We start from the raw sequence: 26,738 nt of genomic DNA, 5'->3' as shown, positions 1-26,738 counted from the left end.
GTGATATTCTAAATTATTTGTTGTCATTTCAGCAATGTTCATAGCATCTTTTCACTAGGAGCAGTTTCGATCTTAAGAAATTATTTTCTTTCCTCATCCATAAGAAGTGACTCTTCATCTATTCAAGTTTGGTCATGAGATTGCAGCGATTCAGTCACATCTTTAGGCTCCACTTTTAGTTCTAGTTCTTTTGCCCATTCTACCACATCTGCAGTTCCTTCCTCCACTTAAGTCTTGAATACCTCAAAGTCATCCATGAGGGTTGGGATCAACTTCTTCCAAACTCCTGTTAATGTTGATATTTTAACCTCCTCCCATGAATCATGAATGTTCTTAATGGCATCTAGAATGGTCAATTCTTTCTAGAACGTTTTCAATCTACTTTGCCCAGATCCAGTAGAGGAATCACTATTTAATGCAGCTAAAGCATTATGAAATGTATATCTTAAATAATAATCCTTGAAAGTTGATATTACTCCTTGCTCCATGGACTGCAGAATGGATGTTGTGTTAGCAGGCATGAAAACAACATTAATCTCCTTGTGCATCTCCATCAGGGCTCTTGGGTGACCAGGTGCTTTGTTAATGAGCAGTAATATTTTGAAAGGAAAATTTTTTCCTGAGCAGATCTCAGTGGTGGGCTTAAAATATTCAGTAAACCATGCTGCAGACAGAAATACTGTCATCAGCATACAACTTTGTTGTTCTGTTTATAGAGCACAGGCACAGTAGATTTAGCACATTTCTTAAGGGCCATAGGATTTTTGCAATGGCAGAGGATCATTGGCTTCATCTTAATGTCAACAACTTTGTTAGCTCCTAACGAGAGAGTCAGCATGTCTTTTGAAGCTTTGAAGTTAGTTACTGACTTCACCTCCCCATCTATGAAAGTCCTAGATGGCATCTTCTTCCAATAGAAGGCTGTTTCATCTATATTGAAAATCTGTTGTTTAGGGTAGCCACCTTCATCAGTTATCTTAGCTGGATCTTCTAGGTAACTTGCTGCAGCTTTGACATCAGCACTTGCTGCTACTTCACCTTGCCCTTTTATGTTATTGAGATGACTTCTGTCCTTAAACCTCATGAACCAACCTCTGCTAGCTTCCAGCTTTTCTTCTGCAGCTTCCTCATCTCTCTCAGCCTTTTTAGAATTGCTGAGAGTTAAGGCCTTGTTCTGGATTAAGCTTTGGCTGAAGAGAATATTGTTGCTGGTTTGATCCTTCCAGACCATTCAAACTTTCTTCCTGTTATTTTTATTTATTAGTTGTGTGTTCCACTAGAGTAGCACTTTTGATTTTCTCCAAGAACTTTTCCTTTGCATTCACAACTTGGCTAACTGGCGAAAGAGGTCTGGTTTTCAGCCTATCTCAGCTTTCGACATGCCTTTCTCACTAAGCTTAACCATTTCTAGCTTTTGATTTAAAGTAAGAGACTTGTGACTCGTTTTTTCACTTGAACACTTAGAGACCATTGTGGGGGTTATTAATTGGCCTAGTTTTAATATTGTTGTGCCTCGAGGCAAAGGTAGGCCCAAGGAGAGGGGGAGACATGGGGGAAGTGCCAGTGAGTGGAGCAGTCAGAAGACACATTTGTTGATTAAGTTTGCCACCTTCTATGGGCACGGTTTGTGGTGCCCCAAAACAATTACGATAGTAATATCATAGATCACTGATCATCATAACAAATATAATAATAATAAAACTTGAAATACTGTGAGAACTACCAAAATGTGACATGTGAAGTGAGCACATGCTGTTGGAAAAATGGCACTGACAGACTTGGTTGATACAGGATTGCCACAAACCTTCAATGTGTAAAATTTTAAAAAAGCACAATAGCTGCAAAGCATGATTAAACGAGGCATATATGTACCTCATTTTTTCTTGTTTTTCATTTCTTTCATTGCTCTTATAAATTTAAAAATAAATATTCCATAGTCTTTATCAAGTTACTATATTTTCTTAATTTTTTGGCATTTCCACATCTGTTGCCTGAAAGTTCTACTGACTGTTACTCACGGTAATTTTTTCTTTATAGTTTAGTAGTTTGGAATAGTCAGGATGTTGCAAAGCCTGAGTTGAATTCGTGTCTTTCCAGACAGTTTTGCCAGGAGTGTTAGGGTCATGAATGCCAGGTACCGTTTTTTATGAGGGGTCTTTTTAGATGATGTTTGTGATGTAAATTGGAACTGTAAATTCCAGTGAGGGAAAGCCTGTGGCTATAAAATTGAGGCTTTTTGTTGATTTCCTCAAAGCTGTTAAATCTAACTCTCCTAGATTATAAAGACTGGACATTTCCCTAATTAGTCAGCATATCAGTACCTTCTTACTGGTCTGGTTTTAAGTTCCCTTTCAGTTTTTGCTCTGGGGTAATAAAACAGTGTGTAGAAGAAAATCAGACTGGAAGAGTAAGATGTAGCTGAATTGACTGATATCTATTGCTGTGTAATGGGTAGCAAACAAGCACAAAAACTGGATAAGCACATTAATGCCTTTGGATAACAGAGCCAAGTAATGGACTTTTTTCATTGGCATTTATATATATGATTAGAGTTTTCATATGATGGCTTGCAGCTATTAGTCCTCATATAATATGTGTCTGTGTCACAAAGTGATGGGTGAAGCAAGTAGTTATTCTGGAATTAATTTAATAAGTCTTCTTATAAAAAGGAATACTTTGTTGTTTTTTGTTTCCAAGCTTGTTTGATGCTTTGTGAATGGATCTGTTTACAGCTCTCAAAGTTAGAACAATTACCCCTGTATATTTTTACTCTAACTTGTTTCATATGAAAGCCTACATAGTAAAAATGAGGGTAGCTGTGATTTTATTATAGTCATCTTTGCCCTACATGGTGCATGTCAAAATCCTTATCTGTTCACCTTTCTTCTTCCTTATTCCTCTAGAGGAAGCTGCTCTAAAAATAGCTCCAGTGATAGATGTTCCCCCACGTGGTCAGATTGCTGAATCATTTAATTCTTTTTTTTTTTTTTTGAGATGTAGTCTTGCTCTGTCGCCCAGGCTGGAGTACAGAGGTGCGATCTCAGCTAACTGCAACCTCCGCCTCCCGGGTTCAAACAATTCTCCCGTCTCAGCCTCCTGAGTAGCTGGGACTACAGGCACATGCCACCGTGCCTGGCTAATTTTTGTATTTTTAGTAGAGATGGGGTTTCACCATATTGGTCAGGTTGGTCTCGAAATCCTCACCTCAGGTGATCCACCTGCCCCAGCCTCCCAAAGTGCTGGGATTACAGATGCGAGCCACCGCACCTGGCCATTTAGTTCTTTTATGCAGTTTAGGGATATGGACAACAGTGCCTGAGCAGAGTAGGACAAGCATTTTTCTCAGAAAACAAGTCAGTATTCTTTTGAAAAATAAAGAATTATAATCCTCTCAGATAATCTTGTGGTAAATAATTTTGTCTATTTTTCAAAGGATTATATTTTCCAAATACATGAAATAGTTTTTAATTTTACTTGAAACAGGTTTTGAATATTATTTTCAGTATTATGTTCTATTAAAAGTAATACATTTAAGATAATGAAGAAATTAATAACAGATGAGCTATAAATATTTCCTTACATGTAAACATTTTATTTCATTTTTTTCTCTCTCATCTTAGGTATGTTAACATTCTGGCTGCTTTGTTATAGTTTCTCTGATGCTGAAATAGTTACCTCCAGAAAAGAAATGTTAGGGGTATTTAATGCTTGACAGTAAAATAAATACTTTTTCTTAAAGAGTTGAGAATTTAGCTTTCTTACATTATCCCTAACCCCCATTTCCACTTTCCCTGTCATTCCAAAATAATTTTCAGGTAAGCAGATTGAGTGCTGGCTCCTGCAGAGTACCACCAGAATGATTAGTTGATAAAGCAAAGGAGAATTTATTACTGGCAAGTAAAAGCACACTGCCTTGACATCGCCTTGGCTGTATCTTCAAAGGCAAAGACAGGAGATTTAGTTTGAAATTTCTTGGGGTTTTGGTTTAGGGTAGGTCTTTCAGTGCAGGAGCTTAATGAAAATGGATAGATTTATGATAGAATAGATTAGGATGGTTGACAAAGCAAGGTGAGGTTTTCAAAGTGAGTCTTGGACCATGATGTTAAACTTTTGTTTTCCCTGAGATTAATAACTGTCTCAATTTAGGGCTTAACTATCATTAATTAATGTCCAAACTCTTCAACAGAACCCTAAAATTCCTCTCTGTATGGGCAAAGACTTCAGGTGATCTATGTTTCATTTTTACCTCTTGGAGATACCCTTCTAGAGCCTCCTGTCCTCTGTCTAATGTAGCCTGCTTGCATTTAGCCCTGCTATACAGATTTCATCGTTGGATTTCTCTTTGCCTTTCCTGGATGATGAATTGTACTCCCTCGATCTTATATATATCCCATCTTTTGTTTACTCTCTCATATTGGAGGAGCCATCCCCTAGTAGTTTTTAACGGGTCTTTCTTCTGTAAATAATGCATACATAGATAATTGATATGGTAAATATGGTGTTTTCTTTTTGTCTATTATAATGCTAGAGTTTCATTACAAAAGTATATCACAGAATTGCTAAAAATTTGGAGAAAATGAATGTTTTCTTACAGAAATGAAATGTGGAACAACAAAAAATGATTGTGGGTAATTATTTGCTTTTTAAAGTTCTGGAAAGCTATCTATGTAAGTGATTATGAGGATATACAGAATTGAATTCTGTATTTTAATGTTTCAACTTGTGAATATTTTTATATTTTTGATAACTCAACTAGGCAATGACATTTAATGATTTTGAAAATTTGATAAAGACTTGTGGTAAAATTTTCTCTCATTAAACAAAGATTAAATAATTATATTGTAATTTTATCAAACTTAAAAAACTTTTTTCACAAATTATATCCTGATGGAATTTGAGTTTTATATTTTAATTGACAAAAGTTATGTCTTAGAAGGTGTTTATAATCTCTGAAGATGGCATGCTGGAGCTCAAAGGGACAAATGTATTTTTTAAATGAGATGCCTTGATTCAAAGGATTTAAAATGTATTTTTAAAAGCTGCTGCCTCTCCGTTTCTCCAGGTTGAGTGCCAGTAACAATGATTTGTGCCTAGAAATATATCAGGTAGATTCCAGGAAGAATTTGGGAGAAGAGATTTCCCTAGGATTACAGAGGGTTTTCAGTCTGGCTGTGACTTCATGTTTCTAGAGACCAGATAGACAGTAGGCTGCCATTTCCTTTGGAAACTAGGGCCCTGGAGTGAAATGAGCCCTATACCACTAGTCTATCACTCCTTCTCCATTTGTGGGAATATCAGAGAGAATTAGCTGAAAGAGATGATTTTAAAAGTTTGCCAACATTTGAACTATATCACCTACTGAGGGAAATTTGGCTGCCCTTCTGTTTCCATAGACTTACTCCTTGGCCATGAAAAGCTCTAAAAATCATTATCTCACATCTGCAGAATAGGCTTTGTGGGAGTGGGCCTGAGAATGATAATGTCAAACGAATGGTATACATAGCCAGTGTTTTGATCATGGACTATTGTATTGATTTTACACTGTTTAGGGTCTAAAGGGTTGAGAGAAGTTTGGAGAATAGTACATAGGGAAGGTAGAAAAACAAGGCAGCTTCATTTTTCCTTTGCTCTCTGAAAAACCATTAAAAAGTGATTCTGTCGTAATTCTATCACTTTTATATTTTCTTTTAATAACAAAAAAATACAGCATTTTGGGAAAAGCTAGGTTTGTCAATTATTTTAATGCACTTGCCTAAACTTACTCAGGTCTTAGAAATGGTAGTTTTCAAATGGAGGGAAGAAAAGGAGGGGGAGGAAGAAAGACGATGATTTATGGAAACAGTGAAACAAGTTTTGATTTAGGTTTAAATATTGGTCACAATAACATGTCAAATATACTTATTTTTGTATTATTCAAATTAATATAACTGAGAATTACTGCAAATGATGCTGCCTTTGAAAAACATTTTATATGAGACATGGCAGTATGTAATACTTTGAGGAGCACAGCACTGGAAGTCAGGGTAACTGGAATCTTTCCCTGTCTCAGCCTCTAGGGACTGACTGTATGTACTCCTGGGCCACCTTCCCACCACACCCTTATTCTCCCCCTGCAATAACCTCAATTGGTCACTTTTCTAGGCGAATAATAAGGTTGTAGACTTGGTAATTATGAAGCTTCTGTAAGATTCTGTTACTCCATTATATATAAATCTTTTCAGAAGGTTTATGTCTTTTCATGATTAGGTAGCTTTTACTTATTTTTTATTTGTGTGTGTTTTTTTTTAATAATTTGGTCCTAAACAATTCAATATTTGTTAAGGTTAACTGTATTTAAACAGCAGTGGTGTGTTTTTGGAGTGGTGTACATAAATATAACAGGTAGATTTCCTATTGTAAGAACCTCTGATATGAGCTTGGATGAGAAATTGCCCTTACAGTGCCCTTCAGTGACACTTACCATTATTTGCTTTTGGTTTTATGGGAGAATCATTAATGTATTGGTTCATTTGTAACTGATGGTTTATTTCCAAGGTTTTCAGAATAGTGAGTTAAATAGCTTTAAAATTCTCACTATTGTTTAGAAGGCTAACTGTATAAATTTAAATGTTAAGGCTTTTGAATGGCTTCTTTTTAACAGTGATTTTTTAACAAATGTTTGATCATACTGTATTTGTGCTACAGTTGAAATGCTGAAGTAGCATTTTGGCATCTTTCCCAAAAGCACGCTTAAAGAGGCTAGCAGCAGCATCTCTCCCTGTCTCCTCAGTGCTTTTTACCTTGCGAGTGGTGCAGCTTGTTCTGCGGATGTACTGAAACCCTCCCATTTAATCTGCAGTGGAGGAGAATGGAGCTCACTGACCAGTAGAAATCAGTGAGGTAGCAATGTTGCAGTAAATAGAAATGATTATATATTTCAATAGCTTAGCAAGAAGATATTTATAGTATTTTTTTCTTTCATCTGATTAATTTTTGCTTTCTGTTTTCTTCCAGAGAGATGTGGATAATTTGCCCTGCCTCCAACATCTCTTTCTCAGCTTCAACAATATATCTAGGTAAGTGGAAACTCTCAAGTTGTCATTTATTATAACTTGATTGTATGGATTCTAGCACTTTAGATTAAGATTGGAAATACCTTGGAGAATTTTACTAGCATGGAAGATTTTAAATTAGAAAATGATAAGACAAAGTTCTTTGTGGAAAAGCAAAGCTCTTGTGTGTATTCTTGCCTGTAATGCTAAGATGATGAAATTAATATAGCATGTGCTTTTGATTTAATTATGCTTTAGAGTTGTCCTTTTGTAAAACATGAGTACATGGAAATTTCAACATATATTTTGCTGTCCTTTGTTTGACATTCACAGCACTGGTCAGTTGAATTAGAATTTCTTTCATAAATTATCAGCTACAATTTGTATAGCTACTAAGCAATTTTAATACAGCAGGCTATATTTGTCACTGAGCCACTTGCTAATTAGGCCAAACTGCCTTCTAGCTTAGTATCTCTACTTAAAATTAATGCTGCTAAGAGACAGTGGATTAGAATATAGAAATGTATACATTTAGTTTTCTAACGATTTGAAGCATATTATCCTTTATATTGAGATGATGTCTCATTTAGAATTGAAGCTGAGACATACAGTAAGACTTTTCAATGCAAAAGGGCCCCTACTTTTTCTCTAATTCTTTCCTTCTCCTCCTTCCCAGGAGCCACTTAGTTTGAACTGGGCTTTTTAATGCCCCCCGCCGTTCTTTAGTTTCACTTTAAGGCTGTTCTTTGAATCTGCTTTTATAAGAGGGTAAAAAATATATATAAAAAGATTTAGAGCATATCTTTTTCTGAACTCCAGGTCTATGCTTGTGTATTAAAAACCAGTTTAATTTTTGTGTGTTGTCTGTTGGCATGTTTTTTGCATGTCTGCCATCAGACTTGTTTTAACCCAATCATCCTGTACTATGTCTCTAAAAGATAGAAATTATCTAAAGACAGTGAGCTTTGCAAATAGACATTATTTTAAAGAAAATACTGTTACTCTTTCTCTTTTTTCTCTTCTGTGGGAAAAAAATATTGAAGTTTTTTGATAGACTTTTCATATTCTTCTTAGTGTATTTTGAATGCGACATTCCAGGTGCCATTCTATCTTGTTGGGGAGGTAGAATTTCTTTTCAATGGCAATGGAAGGGTCACTCATTTTTTTTTAAGGGAATTTCTTCCTAAAAATCATGAACAACTCTTTGGAGAAGAGATAGTCTCTCATTTTTACAATATGTGAAATATTCTCTGTTTAAGATACTACAAACTTACAGATTCCCCCCACCTGTGGCGGAACTCATTACTTCTTTTGCTTCTTGTTTATGGGGAGTAATTTAAAGAGAGATGTAAATTTGGTTATATAGGGGTTATGATGTTCCCAGGTCCCCAGGATATCTGAATTTCTGAACTCCTAAACGCCTAGCTCTGTAGGAAGTTGGTGTTGGTTGCCTGTATCTGGAAAACTTTCTTCCCAACCTGGAAAGGAGTTCCGCTCACCCAGCAAAATAAAGTTAAGATTAATGAGATTAATATTTATAACTTTTTAAAAAGTGTGATTTCTCAAGAAAATAAAGATAGAAGTCAGCCAACAATTTTGAGGCTTTTATTCTCTCTGTGATTGCTTTCTCTGTGTTTTTATATAGCTTTCACAGTATACCATCCTCTAGTGTTTCCAGCAGATCTGCTTTTGAGGCACAGTGCATTTCCTGCTCTGTTTTTGTTGACGCTTGTGGTCCAGGAGGTGGTATAACGAATATATTAGATCTGAGGAGGGAAAAATCAGAGAGAGTAACTTTGAAAACATTTCTGTGAACTTTACTCAAGATACAGATATCTCAGATAGCTGGGCTGTCAGATAACCTGTAGTGATAGCTACAGTATATATTCAAGGCACAATTGTTCTTCTATATCCTGGCACAATAGAGTTGCCAGGTTTTACAGTCCCAGCTTTCTGGGACCTATCTATCATGGACCCTAATTCAGTAGTAAACTTAAAAGTAGGGCTCAGGAATTTGTACCTTTATTTTAAAACTGCAGCTGACTTAAAAATACCAATGGTCTGTGTTTTTTAACTTCAGGTCAAAACCCATATAGGGATCCTAAGGTCAATTTAGTGATTTAAAACCAGGTAAATTAAAATGGAATGGAAAATATCAGAATTTGTCACACATTTTAAGAGCATACACTGTTTCATAAAAATTTTCCAGTTTTAATTATATATGGGTATGTCTATGTATGCATATGTATGTATGTTATTTTACTATAGACAATGTGGAAACTGGGTTACAATGTAAATATGTTTCTTACTGTGGGTTAGATGAAAAAATTTGAAAAATTCTGAGAGATCTTGCTACATGCATTTATAGCTTCCTATATTTCCACTATTATTGCAGTGTTAGAGTTTATTGTACTTTCATTTTATATTGTCCCTTCTGTTAGACTGTAAACTTGACAAAGGCAGAAGAATATGTCTATACTGCTCACTACACCCTCTTCAGCATCTAGCATGTATGGGTTCTTAGTACAGGTGTTACTAGCTATATTTAAAAGATTTATAAGGAGAGGCCGGGCACGGTGGCTGACACCTGTAATCCCAGCACTTTGGGAGGCTGAGGTGGGTGGATCACGAGGGCAGGAGATCGAGACCATCCTGGCTAACAGGGTGAAACCCCGTCTCTACTAAAAATACAAAAAGAAAATTATCTGGGTGTGGTGGCAGGCGCCTGTAGTCCCAGCTACTTGGGAGGCTGAGGCAAGAGAATGATGTGAACCCAGGAGGCGGAGGTTGCAGGGAGCTGAGATCGCGCCACTGCACTCCAGCCTGGGCAACAGAGCGAGACTCCGTCTCAAAAAAAAAAAAAAAGATTTATAAGAAGAATTTAATTCCTCAAACGGAAATAGTTTTCTGTGTGATCTAAGAACTCTGGTATGTCCTTTTTTATGTTATTACTAGGTCATTTAGTCTGTGTTTAATGCGTGGACCTGTGAGGTTTAAAGCCATAAGCAAATCAAAGTTCTCTTGGCAGTTGTTTTGGGATTCCAGGTTAGTTTACTGATTTGTCAGTAAGGATCTTGCCCATAATTTCTAGAGAAACTAAACCTTTTATTTATGCAGTGAGGTGTATCAGGGGTAGGGTGGTGGGTGTGGTGTGCCCCAGGATATAGACATTAAGGAGGTTCATTTTCTGTAAGGCATTTAAAAACAACAAAACTGACAAAAATAGTGTTGCTTTTTATTGTCACCTTGTACTGGAATTTCTAACCTATGTCACTGATAAAATTCTCTGCCAGGGTGACCTCTCATACCTCTTTTCTTACTTTAGTAAGACAATGTTGTTTGGACTCAGCTTTTTCTTTATGATGTCACTGAAAATTTTAAACTAGGTTTCTTTCTCTTTTTTTTTTTGTTTTGAGGAAGGAATGCTGTTTTAAGTTCTCTAATGACCTTTGTTAGTACATATAGTATGGTTAAAGGTCACTGAAGCACACGGTTTGGGGTGTGACTTTTCCTTCTTCACTATTCTCCAAGTCAAGATAATCCTCTAGGCTATTTTCAAAATTTTGCTGAAAATGGTGTATAATTTTACCTTTATCAGGAAATCATTCTCCTTGCATTTTTCTTAAGCTATATTTCAACTTGATAAATCACCCTATATCAATTATATTTCTAGAAAAGAATCTATTTCTATTTAGGAAAACTTAAACTGCCCTGCAGGTGTCTAATTTAGTACTAGTTGATATTTTAAGGAGGAAATTATTTCACTGACCTTCAGAATATATGGATATTTTTTATGAGCTCAAGTTGTTAGATAGTATTCCTGTAGATGAGATATAAGGTTTTACTCCTGTACCTTCCAGGATTGCACGTGTCACTTATGTTATTTTGGCTTGACGGAAATTCATTTCCCTTCGTTCTAGTATGCAGCATACTGTTAGAATGCCTTTACTTTTCCTTTGTTAACAGATAATCAGTGATATGCAAATCTTCTTACTGAGTTAAACAGAGGAAATCAACTATTGACAGATATTTTCTGACCATCTGCTAAGTTTTAAATTTGAGAAATGACTACATGCTTGTCAAGGAAATTTCATTATCAGTACCCATTTATCTACTGAACTCCTCTTGAGGGGTTTACCAAGTGGTTGATGTATGATTCACCTTCAGACAAACATTTAATTGCATTTTTCTAAATGTGGTGGGCATAATGTAATGGGCACAAAAACAAGATTTAAAAATAGGGGCATTTGTTTTCATCCATGCTGCTTTATTCCTTCTTTGTGAGTAAACCCCTCCGAGTATGGTAAGGTGGCATGTAGTGCCTTAGTAGGTCTGACTGTAGGGCCTAGCTACAGCTTTTGAATTCTTTCAGTTAGAAAATAGGTGAAAAGAGATATTCACAACTAATGACAGATATGTTCTACCACTTCAGAAAAATAGATGTTGAGGTAAGATCAATTTGTTTGACCATCCTCAGGGCTGATGTAATTATTGGGTCGAAATTTATTTTATTTGAAACATAGCACTTATACTAAAATAATTTTTCTACAGTTTTTCATTGTATCTTATTTCAATGCTACTTTATTAAAGTGCTGTTTTTCCTTTTAGAGATCAAAAGCAAAAATTATTCTGAAATGTTATAAAATAGAACTATGTTTAAAATGAACTAACTTTATTTTCCTCATTGTTCTTAGGACATTCAGTTTGTTATAGATGATTGTGTTCTGGTTGTAATGCTTTATACTCTAATATAAAGTCTTATTTTAATTTTTTTACACAAGTTAAGGATTACTCAGTTTAGTTAATTTTTATTTTGTTTTATTGTTTTATTTTTGTATTATAGTCAAAATGACTTCTTATTTCTATTAGTTCAAATGTATTTGCTGATGTCATGCTAGACAGATTATTGACTATATAGGCAGGATGTTAACACCACGTACTCTTGTCAAGTGGCAGTATGATTGAAGACATTGGAGATTTTCTTCTGATTTAAGGGAACCAGCATTACTGCCATTTACACTTGTAAGATTATTCTATTAATGTTTCTGTAGAGGTAAATGAACATTAGAAATCAATTTATTTATATGCCATACACATCTTTACAGCATTTTGCACAGTTGTAAATTTTATAAGTTTATTTGCTTTAAACTAGCATTTAAAATGAACAGAATACATTTGCTTTATATCTTCTAATTTACTAAATTGCGTGTAGAGTTTACTGCCATCTTGAAATTATATAAATGACAGGAACAGAGGTTAAAGGCTTCATTCGGATGTATTATTACGGGGCCCCTGAAAACCAGGTGACTCTGTGACTGAAACAGAGTCAGAGTTTGTATAGGCTATTGAAAAGTTGAGTATGTGACCTTGTGATTTTATCTTAAGCAGCAGTTTTTGGATTTAACCACCCCTCACTGTTGAGGGTTTTCCTGTTTTCATGCCTCTTGCGTGAGGTCCCAATAAACATCAGAATGATAGTTTCTGAGGACGATTTTTCCGCAAGCCTTACAATTTACTGAAGAGTCAGAGTTTGTGGGGCAGGGGTAGTAGACAGTAAAAAAAAAAAAAAAAAAGAAAGAAAGAAAAAAGAAAAGAAAAGGGGGCCAATGTACAAGGTAATGGGGAAACTGGGGACCCTCTATTATATTTGTTGTATTCCTTTTGCATTACCTTTGAAGCAGAGAAAAAGCAAAAAAACCTAATGTATAGCAGTCACTTTTAAAATTATTATTACATACCTTCTTTTATTATCTTCCTTATATCAGCACCTATAACCATTTAAAGCATTAATTCTGTAAGTACAAAAATACATACAGATACTCTCATGGATTTTATTTATAACATTGTAAAATGGGGAGTGATACCATGTATGCTCTCCAACTCCATTTTATAAAATGTTGTTGAAATTAATCTTTCCAAAATTGTAATTGTTTTCTACTAAAAGATTGCCTTTCTTTAATGGACATTATGAGTCAATTGGAGGGTTTTTTACCTGTACCTTCTCAACCAACTTATAAATATATATATGATTGCAAACTCACAGGAAATTTTCCAGATACTCTTCTATAATTGTAAGGCACCATTTTCGTTACTGTAAAGGGGATGTGTGTGTGTGTGTGTGTGTGTGTGTAAGAGAGAGAGTTTTTCTAAAAAAAAAAAAGGCTTCTTGAACTAAAATTAATCTAAGGCCTGGGAGCAGGCTGCTTGCATACCTTGTGTCAGTCTGAGTTCACACACACATAGTTAAGAGGCTGATAGCTATTCATGGCAGTGAGGTAGCAGTTTTGAAAACACTGATGTACCAAAGGTCCCTTTGGATTTTATTCATGTGAAGGTTCTAAAAGTTGCAGGAAAAATGTTGGTGTATATTATTAAAGACAAGGGCCTTAAAATTACTCATGATTACATATTGGGTGGTGTTTCTAGGTTCAGAAATAAACAAGTATGATAAATTGAGACCAACATACGTTTTATGATTTTCTTTGTATTTTGTTTTACAAAGGCATGGAAATTCAAAGAATATTCAGAAACAAAGTATAAGTAGATTAAATTCAAAATCCACTTAGAAACAAACTTAAGATATGTAACTAGTTTCCCCTAGTGCATTTCTTGTACTTATATTATAGAAATACTTCCAAAAGGTATTTGAGGTAGTGTCAATGAAAACAGTCAAACTCTGTAAAATATTTGAAGAGATTTATTCTAAGCCAAATATGAGTGGCCATGGCCCATGACACAGCCCTCAGGAGGTCCCGAGAATATGTGCACAAGGTAGTCGGGGTGCAGCTTGGTTTTATACATTTTAGGAAGGCACGAGACATCAATCAAATACATTTAAGAAATACATTGGTTTGGTCCAGAAAGGCGGGACAACTCGAAGTTGGGAGAGAAAAACAGAGACCTTGCTTCAGCTGTTTCCTAACTCATTTGATGCAAAGGTAAGATAGCCCTCTGTCAGAAGCAAAAATATCTACCTGATTGTATAGATTTTAAAAATCTATAAAAATAGCTGTTTTAAAGTTCTTATCTACTAATTCCAACATTGTGTCATCTCTGGTACTGTTATAGTGACTTTTTTTCCTCGTTAATATATGTTTCCATTTTTATTGCTTCTTCCTCATCTGGCAATTCTTTTTATTGTATTCTGGGCATTGTGGATGTTCTGTTGAGAAATTTAAGGATTATTGAGTTTTGTTTTGATAACTACTAGAGAATCAGGTTGATCCTGTTGAGGTTTATTTTTAGTTTAGTTTAGTTTTTTTTTTTTTTTTAAGGAAGATCTAAAGTGATCCTTCTTATAGAACTAGAGTAATATGTTTTTATATCTGTTACCAGTGGCAAATCTGTATGGGTCTGCAGCAACCTCAGTTCTTGCCTCCTCAGAAGAAAGAATTTGACTGAGTGGTATAAGGCAAAAAGAGAGACCAAGGCAAGTTTTAGAGCAGGAGTGAAAGTTTATTAAAAAGCTTTAGGGCAGTAATGAAAGGGAGTAAATTACACTTGGAAGAGGGCCAAGTGGGCAACTTGAGAGATCAAGTGCCCAGTTTGGCCTTTGATTTAGAGTTTTGTACGTTGGCATACTTCCCAGGTCTTGCATCCCTTCTCCCCTGATTCTTCCCTTGCGGTGGGCTGTCCACATGCACAGTGGCCTGCCTGCATTTGGGAGAGGCTGCATGCACGGTGTGTTTACTGGAGTTGTACACATGCTCACTTGAGGCATTCTTCCCTTACCAGTCAACTGTTCCTAGAAGGTCATATACCAGTTAAACTCTGACATTTTGCCTCTTAATGCACATGCTTGAACCCACTGGCCCAACTCCAGTGCGAAGCTACTAATTATCAGTAGATCTTATTGGGAAACTACTAATGATCAGTTTCAGGGTTTTTTCTGTCTATTAGGAGATTGCCTTTCCCTGGTGCCTGCTGCAACCAATTCTTATTTTAGAGAAACAGTGTAACAACTGCCTGACCATCACCTGAAGGTCGCCTGACATTTCTGGTTGCTGGGGAGCCCTCTCCAGCCCTGCTCAAGCCTGGCTAGCTACTTACTGTAACATATGTATATATATATTTTTTGTTATGACAGTAAACACAAGATTTGTGTATCCAAGGTAGACTGATTATTTACCTGCAGAATATCTTGTGTTAGTTTCCCATGCTCCATTTTTTTTTCCCATGGTGCTATGTGATAAATGCATATGTCACCTGCATGTATGAGGAGGGGCCTCTAGTACATGAGAGAAACCCCAAATTATTAATCTTGAAGCTTATGTAGAAGCTGCTTACACAACTACACCTTCTCCCCTCCAGGAAAGAAAGAGAGAACACAGAGAGAAACTGAGACCTTATCTTCCTAATGTAAACAAATCCTCTATGAAGAGAAAAGTCAAAGATGTTTTAGCCAATAATCTTTTGGAATGTAAGCAAATGGCTCCACATTTTGATACCCTTTGAAATGTAAACACATAGTACTTAGAGAAAAATTTCCATATTACTCTTTTTTTTTTCTTTGAGACCCAGTCTCACTGCTCTGTCGCCCAGGCTGGAGTGCACTGATGCGATCTTGGTTCACTGCAACCGGCGCCTCCAGGGTTCAAGCAAGTCTCCTGCCTCAGCCTCCCAAGTAGCTGAGACTACAGGTGTGCGCCACCATGCCCGACTTACTTTTTTTACTTTTAGTAGAGACAGGGTTTTACCATGTTGGCCGTGCTGGTCTCAAACTCCTGACCTGAGATGATCTGCCTGCCTCGGCCTCCCAACGTGCTGGGATTACAGGTGTGAACCACTGTGCCCGGCCTGAATGTCCACGTTGCTCTTATCATTTCTATCTATTCAGTCACCCTTTAATCAAAGTGCCAATTTTCTTTGCTCAGAAAGCCCTTACCATGCAGAAACATGAAAATATTCACATTGTTTCTTGACACGGAGTCGCCTTACACCTAAGGCATGGCCGTTCTTGGACTTCAGATATATAATCTGGGTATTCATTGATGTCTCTTCACTCTGTTTGGCTGGAATTGCAGTGTCTCCCAGTTCCATGTGACCCATAGATACCCTTCATCTCACAGACCCTCAATAGTTATATTTTGCTAGGCTTTGTGGAATTACACCCTGTGTACCCACATCCTAATATTTAGCCAAATACTCAAGAGACCCCTATGCAGACTTCTGGAGTTCCTTCTCTACAAGATTCCCTCCTCTCCATTCCCCTTCACCCAAATTCCAGTAGCCTCAGCAGACCCAGTTTCTGACTTCTATTTCATCTACCCAGTGACACCTCTGTTCTCTCTCTAGCTCCCCTTCCCTGTGCTATGATCTGGAAAGTATCTTCAGGCAGAAAGCCAAGATGAATGTGGCTTTTATATGTCTGTCTTCTCCCAAGTATCACGGCCCTGAGCTGTCTGTTGTTCAGCATCTGCTTCATATATTTTGTCCGGTTTCATAGTTGTTTACATTGGGAAGGTGAGTCTGATGCTGTTATGGCAAAAACTGCAAGCTCTATCTACCAGATTTTCGAATTGTCATGATTGTATATCATCTCTGCCATTTACCTGTCTGGTACTTAAAGAATATTAATTCCCTTTAAATCAACAATACATTGTTTCTGTATTTAACAACCTGTGTGTGGGTGTGTGTATATGTCTGTCTAGGTTATTAGATGGGTTGAATTTATTTCCTTTATATTTGTTTTTAGTATTATAGATGACTTTTTTTTTGTAGGGATGAAACTCAGCTTGCTCAGGAAGGAAAATAATTGCCTGATCACTAAGGGCACTGGGCTTGGTTAAAAGAGGAGGCTATTTTCTTCTTTAAAAATTTGCTTGCATGCCAATAAGGAAGGTGGGATTCTCCATAAGGAGGATGCTTCTGGAAGTGAAACAGTTAGGCTTGTTTATCCTGGATACACAGAAAGGTATCACAGTGACTTAATTATACACCCCGAAATATCTTAAAGAGTAGTTTAGAACTGTCAGCTAGTCTCTGGGCATTGTTTGGTTTTGTGTTTTTAAACATTTTTAAAATGAACAAATAAAAGTTGTATATATTTGTGGTATACAAGATAATGTTTTGAGATATGTATAGATACACATTATAGAATGACTAAAACTGATTAACATATATGTTACTTCACATACTTATCTTTTTCTGTAATAAGAACATTTAAAGTCTTATTTAAAGATTTTATTAAAGAACATTTGAAGTCTTAGCAATTTTCAAGTATACAATACATTGTTATTAAATATAATCACCATGTTGAACTAATTTCTCCCGTCCAAACGAAATTTTGTATCCTTTGACCAACATCTCCCCAATCACCCTACATGACCATAGCCCCTGATAACTACCATTCTACTCTCGGCTTCTCTGAGTTCAACTTTTTTAGATTCCTCATATGAGTGAGATCATGTTGTATTTGTCTTTCTGTGCCTGACTTATTTCACTTAGCATAATATCCTCCAGGTTTGTCCATGTTGTCAAAAATTACAGGATTTACTACTGTTTGAGGCTAAACCGTATTCCACTGTGCGTATATACCACATTTTCTTTATCCATTCATCTATTTAAGGATGCTTAGGTTGATTTTGTATCTTGGTTATTGTGAATAATGCTGCAATGAACATGGGAGTACAGATATCTTTTCAACATATTAACTTTATTTCCTTTGGAATATACCCAGACATGGAATTGCTGGTTCATATGGTAGCTCTAATTTTAATATTTTTAGGAACCTCTATACTCTTTTTTATAACAATTGTACTAATTTATATTGCCAGCAACAATGTACAAGGGTTTTCTTCTCTCCACATCCTCACCCACACTTATCTCTTGTCTTTTGATAAAATACCCATCCTGACAGGTGTGAGATGATATCTCATTGTGTTTTTAATTTAATGAATTTCCTTGATTGATTTTTTCCATCTATATTTTGGCCATTTATAATTCTCTTTTGGGAAATTTCTATTATAGTCCCCTTTATTTCCATAAAACTTCCTTTTTATGGCTTAAAAAGAAATAGACAATGTCAGTTGTAGACCCCCAGGTTAGAGACCATAGTTTTTGGTTTAGGAATATCCTGGGAAGCACTCAGTAAATGTGAAATAAGATTAATAATATTTTTCTGCTAGTTTCTTTGAACTTGTTTTTGGGGCTTGCTTTTTGGCATTTCATGGGTATTGGCTTGTTATTCTCCAAAATGACCTACTTCAGGGATTATGAGTGATGCCAGTTTTTCATAGCTGGATGGGTTTAGGATCTAAGGTTATCTTAGGGATATCCTGAGGATGTGTTATTTTTACCTCAATAGTGATAGCTAGTAGCTGATCCTCCTCCTTCCTGTCCTTTACAATTTCATTAAAATACCTTCTCCATCTCTTTCATCTAAAGAATTCAAGTTTTTTTCCAAGTTGGTTGTTGAAGAACATTCATTATGCATCTTTATGTATAAAACACCAAAAAAGGCATTGTGGAGTGTAACAGAAGTTAAACATATGACTTTTGTTTTCTATGAGTATATAACCTAATGACAGAGAACACACAAAGATGTGAGTGACAGAAATATGAAAAAAAACCTTGCAGCTTTTGGAAAAGCCAACAGCCTGAGAATCACAGTCTGTCACTTAGCAGCTCTAGTATAAAGAGTGCTTCGTCCCTGATTGCTCTGGCAGAAGGTTCTGAAGAGCCTTAATGTTCAAAATTGTGTCCCTGAACCAGCAGTACTAGCATCACTGGGAAGCTTATTGGAAGCCCAGGATCTCAAGCCCTACCCTAGACCTTCTGGGTGAGAACTGTCATTTTAAAAAAGTCGCCTGCTGATTTAAATGCACATTACAGTCTGGGAAGCACTGCTGCAGAGGATTCTGATTGTATTTGTTTACATCAGGTGCTCACTTGGAATGAATCACCGCAGCCAGGGACATACATAACATACTGAATCCTGGGACATATGGTCCTTATCCCCTAGGACAACGGGTGTGGGATCAGTCTGTGGACTGGGTTTACTACAGGAAAAGGGTGTTTTGTTACCAAGGGAAGGGAAGTTGGGAGAGAAGATAATAACAATAGATGTCCAATAAACTTATTTCCTCTTTCATGCCTTTGCTCACATTAGTGTTAGAACTAGCTAACTCCATTACTTTGGGTCATTTCGTCCCATTTCCTGTGTGTGTGTACGTGTGTGCACGTGTGTGTTCATGTGTGTTCTACTTTCAATTCTCCGCCACCCCTCTTTGCCATCTGTCTGCCTGACCTAGATATTAGAGGTTCTTCCTTACTCCACAGCATGGTTCTGTCCCTCTCAGAGAGTTCATATCTCTCAAATATATATTAACACGTTATGGATAAGCACACACATACCTCTGCCTAAGTCTAACTTTACCTCATTGCACTCCTGATAGAGCATGTTTGCTTTACCCACTGCTTTTCATTCTCCCACTAAGGCATTAATCCTTCGAGTCACGCTTTTTAAAGCTGTGAATATCTGTTAAAATGTACTTGTATTAATATTACAGGGGGTCAGGTCATACTTTTAGCTCTCAGGAATTATGATTCCGTTAGCAAAGTTTTTTTTTATACAGGGAACAAAAGAGGGATGTAATCCTTTACTATTACTATTTATTTTGATGTTCAAATTTTCTCTGATTTCTCAAGCAGACTCCTGTTCTCTTTTGATGTATCCTCATTCTTTAAGTTATTTCTTCCCTTCTGGCCCAACAAATTGTTCCAGGCTCATCTTATACTTTTGCAATCCTAGCTCTGGAATCAGCCATTTCTCCAAAGAGTTCTAATGACTTTTAGTGGAGAATGCTGTTTAGAAACTGAGATTTGAGTGCAAGGTGTGCTTATCCTTTTTGAGGTATCACCATTTCTGGGCCATCTCAGTGGATAGAATTAGGAAATATGCATGTGTATATGTATGTGTGTATGTGTGTATTTAGATAACTTAGATTGGTATCATGTACATGATTCTTTGCAGGCCAGGTGGTCTCTGTTTCAAGTACTTAACTTTTCCTATGTAACACAAAAGCAGCCATAAATAATATGTAAATGAATGGGTAGAGCTGTATTTAAATAAAACTTATTTATGGACACTGACATTTGTGTTTCGTATCATTTTCACTTATGACATAGTCTTTTTTGACATTTTTTCTAACCATTTAAAGACATGGAGGCCATTATTAACTTGTGAGCCATATAAAAACAGGTGATAGAGCATATTTGGCCTGTGGGCTGTAGTTTGCCAAGCCCTGGTCTTTCTGAAACACTTTAGGTTTACATACAACACACATACCTATATAGTCATACACTGCATAACAACATTTTGGTCAACGATGGACCACATTTACAATGGTGGTTACCTAGACTATATAGGAGCTGAAAAACTCCTATTGTCTAGTGATATCATAGCCATCATAACATCATAGCGCAACTCATTACATATGTGTTTTTGGTGATGCTCATGTAAACATACCTACCGAGCTGCCAGTCATATCAAAGCATAGCATATGCAGTTATGTATGGCACACAATACTTGTTAATTATAATAAGTGACCATGTTTTTGGTTTATGATGTACTATATAGTTTTCCCTCCATATCTTTGTGGGATTGTTTCTAGGAATCCACTCGCCCCCTCCCATGGATACCAAAATCCACCAATGCTCCTTAACATAAAATGGCATAATATTTGTGTATAACCTATGCACATCCTTCTGTATACTTTAAATCATCTCTAGATTACTTACAATGCCTATTACAATACCTACACATCACTTCATTTGTGTGAATACAATGTAGTACTTGGCACACAGTAAATTCAAGTTTTACTTTTTGGAACTTTGTGGAATTTTTTATTTTACATTTTATTTTTATTTATTTTTAAAATTTTAAGTTTGGGGGTACATGTGCACGTTTGTTACATGGGTAAATTGCGGGTCACTGAGGCTTGGTATGTGAATGATCCCATTACCAAGGTAGTGAACACAGTACCAGATAGGTGGACTTCTAAGATATGCCTTCTCTCCACCCTCCCCCATCAAGTGGTCCCCAGTGTCTTTGTTCTCTTCTTTGTGTTCATGTGTATTCATTGTTTGGCTCCCACTTATAAGTAAGAACATGCAGTGTTTGGTTTTCTGTTCTTATGTTAGTTTGCTTAGGATAATGGAGTCTAGCTGCATCCATGTTGCTGCAAAAGACATTTCATTATTTTTTTATGGCTGTGTAGTATTCTATGGTATATATGTACCACATTTTCTTTATCCAGTCCACTGGTGATGGGCATCTTGGTTGATTCCATGTCTGCTTTTGTGAATAGTGCTGTGATGAACATATGTCTTTTTGGTAGAATGATTTATTTTCCTTTGGATATATACCCAATAGTGGTATTGTTGGGTCAAATGGTAATTCTGTTTTAAGTTCTTTGAGGAATCTCCACACTGCTTTCCACAATGGATTGACTATTTTACATTCCCACCAGCAGTGTATGTGTTCCCTTTTCTCCAATGTGTAAGTGTTCTCCCTTTTCACCAGCATCTCATTGTGGTTTTGATTTGCATTTCTCTAATGATTAGTGATGATATGAGCATTTTTTCATATATTTGTTGGCCACATGTATGTCTTCTTTTAAGAAATGTCTGTTCATGTTCTTTGACCATTTTATAATGGGGTTATTTGTTTTTTGCTTGCTGATTCAAGTTTTTTATAGATTCTGGATATTAGACCTTTGTCAGATGCATAGTCTGCAAATATTTTCTCCCATTCTGTAGGTTGTCTGTTTACTCTGTTGGTAGTTTCTTTTGCTGTGCAGAAGCTCTTTAGTTTAATTAGGTCCTACTTTCAATTTTTTGTTTTGTTGCATTGTTTTTAAAGACTTAGTCATAAATTCTTTGCCAAGGCCAGTGTCCAGAATGGTATTTCCTAGGTTTTCTCCTAGGGTTTTTATTGGTTTAGGTCTTAGATTTAAGTCTTTAGTCCATGTTGAGTTAATTTTTGAATATGGTGAGAGGAAGGGGTCTAGTTTCAGTCTTCTACATGTGGCTAGCAAGTTGATCTCAACACCATTTATTGAATAGGGAGTACTTTCCCCATGGTAGTTGTTGTTGACTTTGTCAATGATCAGGTAGTTGTAGGTGTATGGCTTTATTTCTGGGTTCTATATCCTGTTCCATTGGTCCATGTGTCTGTTTTTGTACCAGTATCATGCTGTTTCAGTTACTGTAGCTTTGTAGTATAGTTTGAGGTCAGGTAATGTGACGCCTCTGGATTCATTCTTTTTATTAGGATTGCTTTGGCTATTCCAGCTCTCTTTTGGTTCCTCCATGTGATTTTTAGAATAGTTTTTCTAATTCTATGAAAAATGACATTGGTAGTATTATAGGAATGGCATTGAATCTGTAAATTGCTTTGGGTAGTATGGTTATTTTAACAATGTTAATTCTTCTTATCCATGAGCATGGAATGTGTTTCCATTTGTTTATGTTGCCTGTGATTTCTCAGCAATGCATTGTATTGCTCATTGCAGACATCTTTCCCCTCCTTGGTAAGTTGTATCCCTAGGTATTTTACTCTTTTTCTGGCTACAATAAATGGGATTGTGTTCTTGATTTTGCTGAGCCTAGACATTATTTGGTGTATGGAAATACTACTGATTTTTGTACATTGATTTTGTATCCTGAAACTTTACTAAAGTTGTTTATCAGTTCTAGAAGCCTTGTGATGGAGTCAACGGGTTTTCCTAGGTATTGAATTATATTATCTGTGCAGATAGACAGTTTAGCTTTCTGTCTCCCTAATTTAGATTCCTTTTATTTCTTTTTCTTGCCTGATAGCTCTGGTTAGGACTTCTAGTACTATGTTGAATAGGAGTAGTGAAAATGGGCATCCTTGTCTTTTTCCAGTTCTCAAGGGGAATGCTTCCAGCTTTTGCCCATTCAGTATGATGATGTTGGCTATAGGTTTATGTTATATGGGTCTTATTATTTTGAAGTGTGTTCCTTCGTTGCCTAATTTGTTGATGGTTTTTAACATGAAGGGATTTTGAATTTTTGTGAAGGCCTTTTCTGTGTCTATTGAGATGGTCATATGGTTTTTGTAATTAATTCAGTTTATGTGGTGAATCACATTAATTGATTTGTATATGTTGAACCAACTTTGCATTCCAGGAATAAAGCCTACTTGATCATGGTGAATTAGACTTTTGATGTGCTTCTGGATTTGCTTGTATTTTGTTGAGGATTTTTGCATCTGTGTTCATCAGAGATGTTGACGTGAAGCTTTTTTTTTTTTTTTTTTTTTTTTTTTTCTGTGTCTCTGCTAGGCGTTGGTATCAGAATGATACTGGCTTTGTAGTCTGAATTAGGGAGTAGTCCCTCCTTCTCAATGTTTTGAAATACATTTAGTAGGATTGGTACTAGCTCTTCTTTGTATATCTGGAAGAATTCAACTGTGAATCCATCTGGTCTAGGGCTTTTTTTGGTTGGTAGACTTTTTATTATTGATTTAATTTCTGAGCTCATTATTGGGCTGTTCAGGGCTTTAATTTCTTTTTGGTTCAATCTTGGGAGGCTGTGTGTTTCCAGGAATTTATTCATTTCTTCTAGGTTTTCTAGTTTGTGTGCATAGTGGTATGAGCAATAATGTGATGATTTTTTTTGTATTTCTGTGAAGTTGATTGTAATGTCACCTTTGTCATTTCTAGTTGTGTTTATTTGGGTCTTCTTTTTTTTTTCTTTATTAATCTATCTAGTGGTCTATGAATCTTTTCAATCTTTTTAAAATCTTTAATCTTTTGAAGAACCACCGTTTGGTTTCATTGATCTTTTGTATGGATTTTTGTCATTCAGTCAATGTCATTCAGTTCAACTCTGATTTTGGTTATTTCTTTTCTTTTCTTCTGCTAGCTTTGGGGTTGATTTGCTCTTGTTTTTCTAGTTCCTCTAGGTACATTAGATTGTTAGTTTGAGATATTTCTAACTTCTTGGTGTGGACATTTAGTGCTATAAATTTTCCTCTTAACACTGCTTTAGCTGTGTCCCAAAGATTCTGATATGTTATGTCTCCATTTTCATTAGTTTCAAATAATTTTTTGATTTCTTCCTTAGTTTTGTTCTTTACACAAAAGTCATTTAGGAGCAAATTGTTTAACTTCCATGTAATTGTATGGTTTTGTTAGATCTCCTCAACATTGATTGCTATTTTTATTGTGCTGTTGTCCACCTGTGTGGTTGATTTGATTTTGATTTTTGAATTTGCTGAGACTTGCCTTGTGGCTGAGCATGTAGTCAGTCTTAGAGTATGTGCCGTATGCAGACAAGAAGAATGTATATTTTTCTTGTTGGTGGTTGGAGTGTTCTGTAGATGTCTTATTAGGTCCAATTAGTCAAGTGTCAAGTTTAAGTCCGGAGTATCTTTGCTGGTTTACTGCCTTGATGATCTGTCTAATGTTATTAGTGGGGGTTGAAGTCCTGAGTATTATTGTTTGGTTGTCTGAATCTCTTCACAGATTACTAAGAACTTTTTTTTTTTAATCTGGGTGCTCCACTGTTGGGTTGGGTGTGTATATATTTAGAATAATTAAGTATTCTTATTGGATTGAGCCCTTTATCATTATGTAATGCCCTTTCTTTGTCCTTTTTGATCATTGTTGGTTTAAAGCCTGTTTTATCTGATATATGAATAGCTACCCCTGTTTTTTATTTCCTATTAGCCTGATAGATCTTTCTCCATTTCTTTACTTTGAGCCTATATATGTCGTTACTTGTGAGATGTGTCTCTTGAAGACTGTAGTCAGTTGGTTTGTGCTTCTTTATCTAACTTGGCACTGCATCCCTTTTAAGTGGGGGCATTTAGCCCATTTCCATTCACGGTCAGTACTGGACTGTGAGGATTTGATTTTGTCATCATGCTATTAGCTGGCTACTATGTAGACTTGATCATATAGTTGCTTTATAATATCAATTAAGTATGTGCTTAAGTATGTCTTTATGGTGGCAGATATCATTCATTAATTTCCATGTTTAGCGCTTCCTTTAGAAGCTCTTGTAAGGCAGGTCTAGGGGTAATGAATACCCTTAGCTTTTGCTCGTCTGGAAAGGATTTCATTTCTCCTTTGCTTATGTGGTTTAGTTTGGAATGATATGAAATTCTTGGTTGGAATTTCTTTTCTTTAAGGATATTGAAAGCAGACCCCAAATCTCTTCTGGCTTATAAAGTTTCTACTAAAAGGTACATTGTTAACCTGATGGGGTTCCCTTTGTAAGTTTTTCTCTAGCTGCATTTAAGAATTTTTCTTTTGCATTGAGAGAATCTGATGACTGTGTCTTGGGGATGGTCATCTTGCATAGTATCTCACAGAGGTTCTCTGAATTTCTTGAATTTGTATGTCACCCTCTCAAGCAAGATTGGGAAAATTTTCATGGACTATATCCTCAAATACATTTTCCAAGTTGCTTGTTGTTTCTCCTCTTTTTGAAATGCAAACGAGTTATAGGTTTGGTCTCTACATAATCCCCTATTTCTCAGAGATTCCGTTATTTTTTAAATTATTTTTTTCTTCATTTTTGTCTGCCTGTGTTGCTTCAAAGGAGTGGCCTTCAAGCTGTGAGGTTTTTTTTTTTTGTTTTTTTTGTTTTGTTTTGTTTGTTTTAGACAGAGTCTTGCTCTGTCACCCAGACTGTAGTACAGTGGCGTGATCTTGGCTCACTGCAACCTCCATCTCCTGGGTTCAAGTGATTCTTCAGCCTCAGTCGCCTGAGTACTTGGGACTACAAGCATGTGCCACCACACCCAGCTAATTTTTGTATTTTTCATAGAGATGGGGTTTGCCATGTTGGACAGGCTGGTCTCAAACTCCTGACTTCAGATGATCCACCTGCCTTGGCCTCCCAAAGTGCTGGGATTATAGGTGTGAGCCACTGTGCCTGGCCAAGCTGCAAGATTCTTTTCTCATCTTGGTCTGTTCTGCTTTTAATGCATCCAATTGTATTTTGAAATTCCTGGAATTTTTCATTTCCAGAAGTTCAGTTTGGTCTTTTTTTAAATGGTTATGTCATCTTTCAACTATTGGGTTGTTTTACTGTTTTCCCTGGGTTGGGTTTCAACCTTTTCTTGTATCTCTGTGTGCTTCCTTATCATCCAGGTTCTGAATTCTCTGCCTGGCATTTCAGCCATTTCATTCTGGTTAGGATCCACTACTGGGGAGCTAGTGTGATCATCTGGAGGTAAGAAGACACACTGGCTTTTACAGTTGCCAGAGTTCTTGTGCTGGGTCTTTCTTCTGTGACAGTTGATGATTCTTTATTATTTGAAGTTGTTGTCCTTTGGGTGAGGCTTTTTGTTTTTATGATCTTTATTGCCCTTAGGGTTTTTTGACTGTGGTGTAAGTTGGGTATAGTTGAATCGCTTCATTTCTGGATGCTTTTAGGGGGCAAGGCTCAGCTCCACACTGCTGGGATGCATGCTCTAGCCCTGTGGGACTGGGACTGGGTCAGCAGCTTTGTCCTCTGGTCTCTCACGGTTGAGCTTTGGCTGGGATAGAGAGGCTGAGGTGTTCCCAGACCATTGACAACAGCACTCCATAGGGGACAGCAAATGGGGCATGGGTGTAGGTGCTCCAACAGGAGCAGCAGGGGCACTGTGGGCAGGATGTGCTCCAGTGGGCGGTGCTGTGAGCAAAAGGCACTCTGGCAGGGGCACTGAGGGTGGGAGGTGCTCTG

The 26,738-nt window shown here is 36.5% G+C and overlaps 1 protein-coding gene across 7 annotated transcripts in view; it reads left to right on the top strand.

The window, feature by feature from the left end:
- Positions 1-26,738, top strand: part of LRRC49 (leucine rich repeat containing 49) — a 161,362-nt gene that overhangs the window by 37,462 nt on the left and 97,162 nt on the right. For 6 of the 7 annotated variants that reach the window (XM_021940672.2, XM_009210523.3, XM_021940673.2 and 3 more), the window contains one exon: positions 6,994-7,055. In XM_021940672.2, the coding sequence (XP_021796364.1) occupies positions 6,994-7,055 (62 nt within the window). Of the gene's footprint in view, positions 1-6,773; positions 6,880-6,993; positions 7,056-26,738 lie in introns of those variants that run through there. The other variant, XM_031668523.1, reaches the window with a different exon arrangement.

This window comes from Papio anubis, chromosome 7, assembly GCF_008728515.1.
Source record: "Papio anubis isolate 15944 chromosome 7, Panubis1.0, whole genome shotgun sequence".
Taxonomy (NCBI): Eukaryota; Metazoa; Chordata; class Mammalia; order Primates; family Cercopithecidae; genus Papio; species Papio anubis.
This window is presented reverse-complemented; position numbering and strand designations above follow the sequence as displayed.